Source organism: Pseudopodoces humilis, chromosome 1 (assembly GCF_049639895.1).
Source record: "Pseudopodoces humilis isolate 2021_Gansu_Grassland_sample_001 chromosome 1, ASM4963989v1, whole genome shotgun sequence".
NCBI lineage: Eukaryota > Metazoa > Chordata > Aves > Passeriformes > Paridae > Pseudopodoces > Pseudopodoces humilis.
Window position 1 is genome coordinate 134,901,247 of NC_142200.1, and position 14,639 is coordinate 134,915,885.

Here is a 14,639-nt window from a genome sequence, read left to right on the forward strand (position 1 = left end):
AAGTTACTTTCAGAACCAATTTGATTTGTTGCTGTTTAGTGTAATCTGCAGTTATAACTCATTATCCCATTTCCACTGCATGTGATAGAAAGCAGTCCTGGAGTAATGCAGTGCTCTGGTAGAACAGAGGTTCCAGCACAGATATACTCTGCAGGCTTCCCTCAAAATGTATTGGATTAGGAGGTCCCAGTCCCCTGTTAATACTGAGCGTTGGCATCTGTCATTTGCTTTTCTCGACCATCTGTGTGAAGTATATGTGGATTCAGTGGGCAGAGGAAGGATGTTTGCACCTTCTCTGCTGTGAGCTCAACCTGTGCTGCTGCTTATTGCAGGTGCTGCCAGCGTATCTGGAGGGAAGAATGCAATGGGAGCTGTGGAGTCAGCTGTCACCCATCACCCTGCTGGAGCCCCAGCAATGCAAGTCAGCCTGCATGGTATGAAACGCAACGTGTCGGATCTGCGGCTGCAGCTGCATCAGATGAAGCAGCTACAGGTATGATTATCTGGATAATGCTGGGGAAAAAGGTGGGTTACCAGCAAATGCCTTTTTTCCCTCCTTCCCTCTCTCTCATTTTCTCCCTTTCAGCTTTTGTACAAGTGAGTCTCAGTAGCAGAGTTCTAGCAAAGGGTAGACACAAGTACCACAGACACAAAAGCTTGCATAGTCCTCAAGGTGTGAAAATTAGCTCAGTTAAATTACTGCTGCTCAGATATTGAGAAAAAAAAATAATTTCTAGCTTTGTTGGATGACTCTAAACATTAAAGCACTATTTATATTACAATAATATCAAGTCTGTGATTACACTTTGGACCCTGCTATGCTATGTGCTGTATAAACATGTCAGAAGAACCATGTTCCTGATCCATACTGTTTACAGTTGAGACAGATTTTAAGTCCCTGAATAAACAACTTTGATGTCAGGAAACCCAAACATAGCTGAGGACCAGTAGATATGCATTAAGCCAGAGTTTGTGTCCTATATTTACAGAATCCATAAAAATAGCCAACTTGAACAGTAAGAAAAAAAGGCATTTCGAATATTGCCGCAAAGGTTTGTTGTGCCCTACTTAGATTCAGGTTTTAACAATTCTTCCTAATACATGCCAACACCTCAAAACCTGCCAGAAAGAATACAACCAATGAAGAGTTAACAAAAATAGTATGTTGGCACATACAGTCACTCTGCAAATATAAATATATGCTGTTCATTTCAGACATTGTGAAAATAAGCATACACAGCTGTACAGGTCTTCAGCCCTTTACTTAATTGGAAAATGAAGAGCACTGTGTATTGTCTCAGAGGTGGAAAAGAAGGCAGAGCACTTTCTTGTAAGACAAAGTGGACAATGGGGGAAACTTCAATACTCTGCCAGTCCTCCTTACCCAGAAAGTGACATCACATGTTAGCTGTCATAGGGCTGCAGCTACTGGTTTTATAACCAGGGTGGTGGTGCTATGTCAATCACATTTGACTTGTTGATAAAGTTTAGAACAAAATAATGATAATACAAATCAGAATTCAGAGCATGTTTTACCTTCATCTGCTTATCTAAATGAAATTGAATTATGAACCAATCACAGAGCAAAGGAGCAGAAGGGTGAGGTAAACATCAGTATAGGAAAATGTGTCCAACTGAAGGTCCTGAGACAATATCCTGTGCTCCGTTTGCTGGGAATGCAGAGTTGGCAAAAGGTGTTTGGAGCAAAGGGTTGGGAAAGGTGATTTCTGCCTGTGATACAGCTCCCATGTATTTAAATTTTCAGTCCAGGCTGAGTATGTTCCAATAGCAAATGTCCCTTTCAAAAGCTATTCTCAGCAGTGCTGCCAACATACCAGCCATCGTGTTCCCCATCTAATTTGAAGACACTGACATGGGATCTCTGCCCTGGCACATTATGCAGAGGTGAATCTTCTTCCACATTAGTGCCACAAACCACCGCAGCCCCTCTGTCCTTCTCCACACCAGGTGCCAAATGCAGCCCTTGGCAAATGCCTTGGGTCTGGCCCCCAGCATGTGGCCTTGAAGAGCGGCTGAAGGGTGCAGTGCTGCTTGGAGGCAGGGAGTTCATCCTTCTCACAGGGCTGCCCACCAAGAAGTGGCATTTCCCCAGCTGAGCTTTGTCTCCGTGGCCCTGCCTGGGGCAGAAGCCTTGATTTTGATCAGACAAAACACTGTGGTACACAGGAGTAAAGAAATTTCTACCATCTGCACAAATCAATGCTGCCAAGGAGGTCTTAAGAAGGGAAAAAGGACATATCCCGAGTGTGCTCATTAACTCTGGTTGGCTTCCCTTAATTCAGAAATTATAGCAAACTTGGTGCATTGAGCTAGTAGGAAGTTGAGAAATTTTGATAGTCAGTTGGAAGAACCTGTAGCTCAAGGGAAACTTTGGTATGTTACACATAAATTGAGAGTTTTTGTCATGGCATTCCTGAATTCTTTTGAAAAAGAGCTTACAGTTTGTAGGGCAGCAAGTGAAACAGGCAATGTTTTAAACTGAAGAGTGTTTCAATATCACATGATATTCACATTAAATGAAATATTTTGTGCTATGTGTTTTCAAAGATAATTATAAGAGAAAAAGTATTTTTATGGTTTTCCAGATTGTTTTCATTTTATGTTTGACAGTGCTTCATCGTTTTCAATTTCACTGTTTCTCCTGGGCTGGAAGTCAGTTTGTTCCTGTTTGTGTGAATCTTTTATACAGTGACAGACTAGAAGAAACACTTAAAAAAAAAAATGAATAATAGGATTGCAAAGGCACAAAATTTGGTAGAATAACTAAGAAACTGGAACAGGGCATAAAACTATGTGTAATAATTCCTATTGTTTAATTTGCAATTGATGTTACCACCATAAGTTCATACTAATTTTCTTAATAGAATCAGAGAAATACATGATAGACAAGACCCATTCATTCATGTATCCTTTGTCTGTGCTGTGAAAATCTTTTTAAACCATATCCAGCAGCAATGGATCCAGATATATTAAATCGCACACCAGATAAACATATGTTATAAGATGCCACCAAAAAGTTAAGACTCACTCTGTGGTTGGATTTTGAACAGAGATTCTTAGCATACAGACATTTACCTCATGGCTGTTGCTAGAGGCTGTGTACACTTCTTGCTACTATGCTTGCATGTTCTAAGTGCTCTGATTTTCAGAGACATTTAAGACAGACTAGTTTAATGGTGCTGTGGAGTGTTCTTCAATGCCAGAGATAGGCTGTAACCCAGCCTTTGTCCTGGATGGATTTGTTACTGATAAGAATTGAGCCTGTGATGACTTTAGTGGGGTTGTTCTGTGCTCCCAGAGAACTTTTAGTAGCAGGTTTGAACCACGCCTCAGAGTACATGTTACATATCATTAGCTTATATGTACATTGGATTTCTTTTTGTCTACTCATTCTTTTCTTCAATTGAACTCATTTTAGGGAAACACAGATATGATTAATGTTCCATTAGGAACATGTATGTATGCATGCTCTTCCTTCACTCAGTGCACTGTTTTCAGGGAAATGAGTGCTGCAGAAAGGACAGAAAATGTAATAACAACACTGGTCATAAATAGTATATGATAGTCTCACAAGTGTAACTTCTAATTAGAAATTCAGATATATTTTGAGCTGCATTGTAGAGCTGGAGACACTGCTGTTAATCAAGTATGGTAACAAACTTCAGGAACTAGATACTTAGATTCTGCCAAGGTCCTGAGCGGCAGACAGGCTGTTCCTGTTTGTGGCTGTGCACAGTCGTTCATGGGGAGGTGAGTGGCCCAGAAGCCTGGACAGGTCATGCTTGTCTCCTAATGAGGAGCATGGTTGTGAACTAATACTTGGTTTTCTAGTCTCACAGATAATAATTAGTTCAAAGTGAACTGAACTAGTTATTAGATTATTCTTGAAGTGGGTGCCAGAGGCAGAGCTGGGGTAGTTGTGTGACAGCAGTGACAAATAATGTCAGGAGCACTAGATGAAGAGGGACAAGGAAGGTACCTGGAGAGATTGATGAGTCTGGAAGTGAAAGGATATATGAGATGGATGTATAAGAAGATGATAGAATTCTAAAAAAGTATTTGAAATTTGTTTCTGTTGGATTGTTGCTTGCAGTTATAAGTTAAGGTAACTCTAATTAGCAAGAAATTGCTGTTTGCTGTTGACAGGAAAGCCTGCATTGCTTTTCTTTACTTTTGGGCACTTGCCTTTAGAACTTGGGTACTGTTTTAATAAAGACTCTTCAAATATGATTGTCTAAGATTGTTTATTTGGATTGTTTTTAAGCAAGCTTATAGTACAAAAGGTTCTATTGTGTGGAACCAGAATAGCTACGGCAGTTCCATAGAACATCTCTTGCTTGAGATGGTGGAGTAACTAACAGAGATGGTCAGAGGGCAAGCAGGGTGTGCACTTAGTCAGGGAGCCTCACATCTGATACTGCTGGCAGAAGAAAGGTAAGAATCAAGTTCAGTTCCAGAACAAAGATGTAAATGTGATGGCCAGAGACTGCCTTCTCCTTCTCTGCCACAGCTGTCTCCTTGTGCTCCTGCTCTCCCTGCCTCATGCTGTCCCTTGGCTGCTGACTGACACATTGGTCCCACCCCCACAGTTCTTTCTTTTGTGTCTCTGAACCCATACGTGCATGTACGTCTCCCTTCTCATCATCTGTCCCTGTTCCCCAAGCATGAACTAACTCAAGTCTTCCATAACTAGTCAATTATTGCATGAATTTTCATAGAAATAGCAAAAACATTTATTTGATACCAAGATGAGTCATGTCCCAGACTTAAAGAGCTCACTCCAAACACTGAGGTTTGGGAATCCTCAACATACAGGATTTTTTGAAATCTTGCTGTGTTACATTTTTATTCCCTATCCTCATTATCAAAAATAGATGAACTTTTATAACTGGAACTTCCTGGTATTGTTCAAGCACTTCGTAAATGGAGGTGACAAACACCTTAGCTGTACACACCACCACAATAAATATAGATCCTCTACATAGCCCCATAATAGGAAAAAACATGTGCCTGCCATTTCACAACCTCACACACACACACACACACACATACTCAGTTTTGCTATTAGTGGAAGTCCCTGTTACCAGCTGAGGAACATCAAGGACTTAAATTCTGGACACCTGAGACTTAAGTCTAGCTCTGTTACTGACCTTCTCACTGACCTCAGATCAGTTGTTTCACAGATGCTAACTCACTTCCACGTGTCAAATTTCCCCACTTTTTTAAGAGCTGTGAATAAATTGTATGACTGAAGTGTTACATGCTCATTCACTCATTTATTCATTCATTTAGGTTTTCCTACTTGAAAATATGACACGATGAAAGAGTTGTGTATCTCAGATAGTTGTGCTGGTCTTGCAGTAAGAGATTTTAATTTACCAAATCCAAATATTATTCCCATAGTGGGGAAAAGACACATACAAAATACACATTGTCTTCAAAATAGTCCAGGTATTATTTATGTATTTCTGTGCTGTTGAAATGTTTTTCAGCTTCACTTTTTCACTAACTGCTAACACTTCTTTTCAACTGAATTTTGAGCTAACTCCCCCTGCTTGTCACGGCCCAGATTTCAAACCCACCCACACCCACATACCCCTGCAGTGAGGTGTTACCCTCCCTCTTATGGAAGTGGTGTAGCTGGAGAAGAGAGTAAGAGAGGGCAGGGACTGAAAAGTCATGAGAGAGGAACTGAGTTTGTCTCTCATGCCCATGTTGGTTGGAAAGAATTGTCTCAGCAAAGGCACTTTTTTTTTATTCCCATTAATTTTCTTGTATAGATTTTAAAGGCTTACTACGTTATACTGTGTTGTGGGTATCCCATTTTTGTGATTCTTCCTATTAGGTCACGGGTTTCTTTTGTGTGTTAAATGTGATTTGGCTGTTAAGCCTGGATGTTTAGAAGACAGCTGACAGTTCTAGTGCTAATTTTAAAATGGAAATTTTGTCCCCAGTTAACACAGGTGTTTTTAAAAATCTTACAGTGTGAAATGGCTCCTGTGCTAACAGATTTGTGTTCATGTTGCCTGTATCCTAAAACTGTGACTAGGTGGAGTCCTGCTTATCACTTTGAATCTTGTGATTTGTGTAACAGACTTAAACAGGTTTGGTCTGTGTGAGCGTGGCTCATAGCTGCTCCAGGGCTACCCACAGAAGAGTACAGCCTAGTTTGCCTTCTTACCTATGTTTTACTCTGTGAGCTTACTATCAGCAAGACAATTAATGCTTGAGTTACTTAATACCAGGCTAAGACAAGAAAGAAGGTGTGACTTGCAGTTCTCAGAAAAGTACCATATTATAAAGGGTTTTTTTTCTGGTGGGTAAAGGAGGTTTTATGTATTGCAGATGAGCCTTATGCCAAATTACACCACTTGTTACAGTCCTTCCTCTGCCACTTGAGAGACTGAAAATCTCCATTCTGAAAACAACAGTGCATTCCTGCCATGAGTTTAGTATGTGGGATTATCCATTAGGCACGTATGGGCAGTGAGATACATAAGCTTGTGAGATACATGGAAAGTGGAAGTCAAGCATCCAGCATTCTCGTGAGGCATAATTAATTTGTGATTCATGTTGAACCAAGCAGAATAAAGGGAGCACAATCCTTGCAGAAGTTATGTATTGAAGGGGATATACTGATCCCAACATCTTTTGTTTATCAGTTTGAGACTGGAAGTTATATATATACATGGAACAATGTTTATAGGTACAGCTAAAGAGGGAAAGAAGAAGGTAAAAACACTCACTCACTGTAGGGTGATGTTTATCCCAACCTGAGCTCTGCAATGTATTCTGTTGCCAGGGATGTCAGTCAAGCAGGAAAAATTGAAGTTGATTTCTTTTGTGCAACAGCTGCAGAACCAGGAGATGCTGAGGGCAATGGTGAAGAAAGCAGAACTAGAAATCAATGGCAAAGTGATTGAAACAGTGAAGAGGCTTGAAGATCCTGTGCAGCGACAGCGCAACCTGGTGGAACAAGAAAGGCAGAAATACCTCAGCGAGGAAGAAAAGATTGTAAAGAAGTTATGGTGGGTTGAGAAACCTCTTCAAATTTGTTGCTTTTGCCTGTCTTTTTCTTCCATAAAGTAGAAATTTCTACCACTGTTTTCAGGTAAACTGCATTTATATATGCTGTTTTAGCTATGTTTCCTTGCTGTGTATCACATTGGCTGTAAAACCGTGTCTGTGTTCAGCTCTCTGGTCCTGACAGTCCTGTGCAGTCCTTCTCTGCACAGCCCACTGGGTAAATCCCAGCAGTACCAAGAGTTTCAACCTCTTCAGAAGTCCCCTCTAAAGGGACAGATGACTGTGAGGACCATGCCCACCTCTGTATTCTGAAAGCCTCCCTCTACCCTAGTTCTCCCCTTCAGCCTTATGTATTATGCTTTAGGGAAAGAGGGAGAAATTTCCTCAAGAACAGAGGGATTCAAAGGAAGGTAATGAGTTTGGCTTTAAATATAAAAATCAGATTTGAGTAGTAAGTTCTTTGGCTACTGCTTGGGAGAGAGGTAGGGGAAGCTCAAATAGAGGACTGAAGTTCAATTCCAGTCAGCAATGCCAGTCCGTGTCTAAAATGTACTCACTGAGATTTCCATTCACTTAACTGTGTACCTTGTTTTGTTGTTATGTAAGGGCCCTTTGGAAGATTCTATTTTTTTTTCCCCACCACCAAGACTGATGGGATAGAGTTGTTTGGTTTAGAGTCAGCAGGAGGCAAGATCACTTTTGTAAGATGTTATATAACTAATTATTTCTCATCGCTGCATTTATTTCACACCTGAAGAATTGCTCCACAGTAGAGAAAAATATTCTAGTCAGCTTGTCATTGGAGATTATGACTGAAGAGCCATAGAGTACAGTGCCTGACAGCTGAAGAGAGTAGATCCTTCCTGTTGATCAATAAGTTGTCAGATTAATACTTTTTGTAATAAAAAAGTGCGTCTGTAAAGAGAAGGTTGGATGTTACTAAGGGAGAGTCCTGTGAAGAAAGGTTGAATGTGCAGTAATGGTCCATGCTAGTGTAATTAATCTTCTCAGCTGGTTTGTTGGTTTGGACCTTCCTGTTCCTCACTTCCCTCCTTGCCAAATTCCTAGATTGTCTATTCTCCATGGAAAGAACAATCTGTGTGATGGCTGTTTATGGCATTGCCTCATAAAAGTGAGGTCAAGTGCCAGTGGCATTCACTTGACTTGGATTGCAATATGGTTCTGTTTTATCAAGTTTTGGAATTTTTCCTGTTCCCACAGTTTCTGCTACTTCTCTGCTTCATTTGTTAAAGTTACAAGAAAATGTCTAAAATCATTCAAATGTTACTTCACCTCTTCTAGAGACATGCTAGAAACAAACATTTATTTTTCATCAGTTGTGTCCAATGAGATTCCTTTGTCATACAAAAATGTATTTGCTCATTTGCAGGGTCAGAGCCCAAAAGAAAAGCACATCTGACAACAATAATTTCAACTGCTGATGGCTGTTAATAGTAAGAGCATACAGCACAAATTATACATCAAATGTCACTGACAATATTGAGAAAAAGGTTAATATTTTGTAGGTATTTACAACTAAACTGATCCCATTGCAGATGTAAAAACAGATGCAAAGCAACAGGGCACAAAAATTGCCATTTTTTTTAGGCTTTCAACTGTCACCCTCTTGATCTTTCCTAAGTCATAAGGCTAAATCAGTAGACTGTCTTCAAGTGAGACACTGGAGCCTTAGGATTACTGCAATACTTACAAAAGTGTATTTACTACTTGTAGGTGGTAAATCTTAGTTTAAGAAGTCCCCTCTTCTGCAACTGAAGATTATGGCTTGAGCAGGGAGGTTGGACCAGATGACCCACTGTGGTGCCATCCAACTTTACCCATTTCTGTGAAATAAGAAAATGAACATATTGGCAGTTTCACATTGTAAACAACAGAAATGTTGGTGCACATTTCAAAGCAAGCATGCTGTTGGGCAGAAAGTTTGTTCAAGAGATTCATAATGGTGCCTACAGAAGTCTGTTCTTGTGTGTCACAGCTGTAGCAGGATTATGGTTGAGAGGATATCTAATGAAATCTGTTAAACATAGTGTTTATGTACACTTGCAACAATGAAATACACACTCAGAATTAAATGTGTAGGTGTTTTTCTATCTAGTCTTTTGACTCAACATTAATGATGTTATATGTAGCACTTGTAGATACCAGATTTAAGATTTACCAGACCAAGGACAAATTACAATGCTATGATACACTGACTAATGAAGTGTTTATGTTATAACATGCATGTCAGAGGTGTGACCACTCTATACTGTAGATTTTAATCACTTTAATAGAAGGGATTTATAAGCACAGTATTTACATTATAACCACATCCAATCTGTTCAATTGGATACAATCCATAGTAAGTTGCAATTTATACTTTGTTAGGAAAAATATCAGACTTTTTTTTTTAGAATAATAACCGTTCTCCAGGAAAACGAAACTTCACTTAGCAGTCTGGGAGAGCTACTAGTAGCAGATACTTGGGAAGATATATCAGAAGAACTTGGGAAGATATATCAGAAGAATCTCTTTCATTTGTCTTTGAATCTTTCATCTGTCAGTCAATCACCAGATTCTTAAATAATGCATAGCAGAATATTCACCCTTGCCACGCTAGTCATTATGTTATAGACACTCCCCCACTCCCTTTCCCCTCACTCATGCCTATTCCAGCCTGGGAAGTATTAGTCTGCTTAGTTAACCTTCTTCTAGAAGCCTTCCTCCACGTTTCATCATCCTGTTGCCTTTCTCTTTGCCTTTTCTAATTTTGGTGTCCAACTGTGAGATGGGGACGGGGAGACAGGAGAGCCCTACAACAGCTTTGTCAGATGCAGGCACTCCGTGACCTCATGCATGGTGTGATCTCCCTGTCCTCATGTTCCACAGGAGCTTTACATTTAATATCCAACATCTCACTCACAATGGAGGATTATCAGTTCTAAGTTCATCACTGTATATGAAACCTTAGAGTTTGGGGAGGTTATTGTTTTTAGGTGAGATTGATTTTGGTTATGTTTCTCCTCTTGTCATGAGCACACTTTACATGTCTTAGGAGTTAATTTAATCTTTGGTGTTTTCCTGGTCAATTAGTATCAGATAGTCTATCTGCAGCCCTCTGCAGCCACCTTTAATTGCATTTCCCTGAATAATATAATAGCCTTTTGAGATTTTTTTTTTGTTGTTATATTATTCATCCTCTTTTCTAAATTATTTATAGTATGTTGAAAAACACCAGCCCTAGCAGTGATCCCTGTGGAATACACCAGCAAAATGCATTCATTGAGTTAGCTGTTCATTGATCCCTTATCTTTACTTCAGTGCTTTATCCATGAAAGAATTTCCTCTTGTCCCATGGCAACTTTACATTCTTGGAGGCTTTTCCTCAAACACCTTGCTGAAAGCCTTTTGCACCATACCTTGTCCCCAGGTTTCTGTTGTTTGTGGATTTGTGAGACTTAACCTTCGTTTTACACAAACCATGTTAATTCCTACCCAACGCAGCAAATTTATCCATTGCTCATTGATTCTTTATTGTTTATTCTTTATTTTGATACCTGTCCATTACACCAGTCTAAGTGTTAGTCTCACCAGAGTACTATTCCCAGGATATCCCCATACCATTAAAAAAATTCTGCTTGTATCATTTGTGACACTTTGCAGTAATCTGGTGCCAAAGCAATTTTAATCAAGAAGTTAGGTGCTTAGCATTAATAGTTCAGCTGTTTCAACCTTGAATTGCTATAGAACTCCAGGGCAAATACCAGTGGTATGGGTGAATTTTTGCCATTAATTTTGTCAATTTTTTTTGCAACCTATTCTAGTGATGCTGCAGTCTGAGGCAGATCCTATGAGGCTTTTTTGCCTAAAGAAAGATCTCAGCAGAAGAGTTGCCTCAGCTTCCCCATGTAGAATATCGATGCAGAAAAATTGTTTATCTTATATTAGCCTTCTGAAACTGCAATAATGTGCATGTCTTGCTAATTTGCTCAGCCCAATCTATAAAGCCAAGTGTTTTCCCCAGTGAGAGAAAAGAAATTCTAGAGGCCACCAAATGTGTTTCAGTCTTTGGGTCCTAAGGGATGAGGTTTCCTTTCCCTTGCAGTTAGCAACATGAAGCAGTGTAATATGGTATCCCCCTGAGGAATTTTAGGATCAGTTCTCTTGTTTGACAGTATGTGGAATCAAAAGAGTTTGTGATGACCTTCCATTTCTGCTCAAAGAACGAAGGGGAAAGTGGGCTAGTGTCAGCAACCTCAAAGTCCTTCTTTTATAACTACATTTCAAACAAGCATAAACCTACCAAAACATTGTAATAATTGTTCTGTGTTTTCCTTTATCTTCTTTCCATACATGAAGAAATTTAAGCATTTTTCTTTTTTTTTTTTTGTTGCCTGGTAGATGCAAATATCTGAGAAGCTGCTTTTCCAGTGCTGATCTACAAAAGGGAGGAGGGATACTCCACAATTCCCAAAGCAGCACTGCCCAGCCTCAGTGCCAATACCAGGGCATGAAGACTAGGGAGGATGCATGACTGCAGAGCAGGAGCCTTTGCCTTAGTGACAGTGACAGGCCACATTCTTTCTCAGGTTCCTGCTAGAGTGTGTCTGTGCAAAGCATGTATGTATTGCAAAGGCAGACAGAGACAGCAGATACTTGCATTTTAGCAGCCTCTGCCGCTGGAAAAATACCTTTAGAAGTGTTCCCTTGCTGCCATCGTGTGGTCCAATGGATTGTTTCCTGCAAGTCTGCTTGTGCTGGTGGGAACTGGGACTCCCCCAGCTTTCTGAAGGAAGAGTCATTGGGAGAAGTGGTCTTAAAGTGGGAACAGGATCATTTACCTCCACTTGTTTGTGATCTGTTCAGACACAACTTCTGATTCTCAATTCAAAATAATTTTTTTATTTTCTGAAGTTCTTAGTTTTGGATTGAAATTAACTTTCTGCTGTGCATGCCTAATGTTCAGATGCTGATCGTGTTTCTGTTTCTCCGTGTATGAGAAATACTATTGTGTTGCCATGGATTGTTCCGTGGGACCGTGCTTAGAAATTAAACTGAACTACATGTGCAGTAGTGCTGTAAGGAATTTTCTTTATTTTTATCCCAATACTGGCCACCTACTTTTCTTCCCCATGTCACTGAGATGGGTCTGGGAAATGGCTGGCTTTGCACGACAGTGGAAGGGAAATACGTGGAAATGCAAGACTTGCAGATGGTGCAGAGGGCAGGCTTCTCCCACCCCTTTCCTTGCAATCCTCTTGTACCTTGATTCTCTTACAGCAATTGCAGAACTGATCCATGATGGATGTGAGAAATGATGCCCAAGATTGGGTTCAAATGAGTAGCTAATTGGTCAGTTCAGAGTTTTCATTGCAATTTTTCTATCTGCAATTAGACTGCTTCCTAGAATATTTCTGTGAATAAATTTGGTATCTTAATAGAAGTGAATTCCTCCTAGATATTCAATAGGTGATCTTTCTAAAGTGTTTGCATGGATGTTTGTGTAGTTGCCCATAAAGCATCTCAGGGCTGGGGGTTTTTTTGAGAAAATTTTATCTATCTGTGGAAAACTCCAGCTAAAGCAATGTTGTCTTAAGCTCAAATGGAAGTGTCTCATCCCCAAACAAATACAGAGTCAATGTGTCCGAAGTATTGCAAAATTTTATGTGAAGTATAGAAAGACTGGAAAAAATTTGGGAAAGGTAAGAAGGAAGCATCAGATGGAGCTTGAGTAAGCATAGAATGGCAGTGGCTGGAAAAAACATGTGAAGTGATTCACTCTTAAATCCAAGTGCTGAGCAAGACTGCACACAATGCACACTTGCTGTTTCAGTGTTTCAGTCTGGCTATTCATAGAAACAGGATCCTGTGTCCTGTCTAGCAGTACCTAGCAGATTAACAAGGTTGCATCAAGATGCCTGTGGTGCCAGTTTTTGGGTTGTTTCTTAATGTTGGGCATTCCTCTGCATGTCATCAACAATGAGAAAACACAAGGTGCAGACCAGTGCTGGATGTAGTGGCACAGTGTGTCTGTACCCTTCGAGCTCTTGTATCCCCAGAGGGCTTTTGGTTGTTGTCTATCTTTTACCAGCCCACCTGCCCTTTGCAGCACAGCTGCCTGGAGGACAAGGTGCTCTGCACAGCTGCAGCCTGTCACAGAAATCAGTGACTTGGGCTGGTTACAAACCTGTTCCTGTGCTGTGAGTGTCCAGCATTCTCACCTCCCCTCATGGTAACCTGACACTTGTTTAGCCTGTGGTGTCAGATTTAAAGGTGCCACAGATGAGGTTTCTGGTTTAGTTTACTCCGTTAGTTTATGTATATTTGCTTGCAATATGAAAGTCCTGCCTGAATTTTCTGTCCATGTTATTTCTTTTGCCAGTGAACTGGAGACATTTGTGGAAGACTTGAAGAAGGACTCTGCTGCTTCCAGCAAGACAGTTACACTGAAAGACGTTGAAGATGGAGCCTTTCTTTTGCGTCAAGTGGGAGAAGCTGTTGCTACCCTGAAAGGTATGTACTTTTCCTTTTTACTTTTGTTTCTTTCCTTTTAACCACAGAGAATAGTTTTGCCTTTGATCTGGAGGCATTAACTTTCACTTCCAAAAAGATTTAAAGCTGGGACTGGGGAGCTTGCTACATGGCCCCTGGAGAGAGGTAGACACTCAAGCAATTGACATTCACCCAACCATCTTTTAGTGCCCAGGGCTTTTATCATTTCCTCTCCAGCTTCACAATTGTTTTCTTTGCAGGAGAGTTCCCGACATTGCAAAATAAAATGCGAGCGATCCTGCGGATTGAGGTGGAAGCTGTGAGGTTCCTAAAGGAAGAACCACACAAGCTGGACAGCCTGCTGAAACGTGTGCGCAGCATGACCGATGTCCTTACCATGCTCAGGAGGTGATTTCTTTTTTTTTCCTTCAGACTTAAAGAATTTCCTCAAGCAGGGTTGGAACAGCTTTTGGATTTATGTTGTCCCCCTCACCTGTGGCAAATCTGAGAAATTCAGCTTGCTTGGAGTATTTATAGATTATTCTTAGAGCACTCTCAAGGGAAATCAAATAAACATTTCCTGTGCTCTGTGCAGTGAGTCCATTCTGACCAACAGCCTCAGTCACTGAGATCTCACAGCTGAGATTAGATGCCTCTCAAGTCAGCACTTCCAGATTTGGGAAGTGCCTGGATGAGAAAACTTACAGTGGCAACAGTCCCATACCTGAGCTAATTAACTTTAGGTATTTACAGCAATTTAAGCTGACAGAAACATTTTCTGACACTGAAAGGTTCATTCCTTAAAATGTAACATAAGAAATAAAAGAGGAAAAGAGTGCAAGTGGATAAAATTATCCCAAACCTTCTGAAAGAATACACTTCAAATTCTTTCTCTTCTTTGGAAGGAAGATGCATTAGAGAAAGTTGAAATATTAGATAAAATTTAATGTCCGTTAAGTGCCAGTGTTTAACCATGTTTGTCAGAATAGATGCACAGCAAATGATTGCTGATTTATAAAACTCAGTGGGCATCGGATTTAATTCCTACTCAAAATTGTCAGTTTTGGTGGTGGTCTCAATTTTAGTTCAATTACAGGACA

General features: G+C 40.2%; 1 protein-coding gene across 23 annotated transcripts in view; it reads left to right on the forward strand.

The window, feature by feature from the left end:
• KIAA1217 (KIAA1217 ortholog) overlaps positions 1-14,639 on the forward strand; it is a 354,640-nt gene that overhangs the window by 321,077 nt on the left and 18,924 nt on the right. For all 23 annotated transcript variants that reach the window (XR_015771982.1, XM_088051935.1, XM_088051930.1 and 20 more), the window contains 4 exons: positions 333-493; positions 6,874-7,049; positions 13,430-13,560; positions 13,800-13,947. Coding sequence is in view for 22 of the 23 variants with exons in the window: in XM_088051935.1 (XP_087908061.1) it covers positions 333-493; positions 6,874-7,049; positions 13,430-13,560; positions 13,800-13,947 (616 nt within the window). In the remaining variant the exon portion in view is untranslated. The remainder of the gene's footprint in view (positions 1-332; positions 494-6,873; positions 7,050-13,429; positions 13,561-13,799; positions 13,948-14,639) is intronic.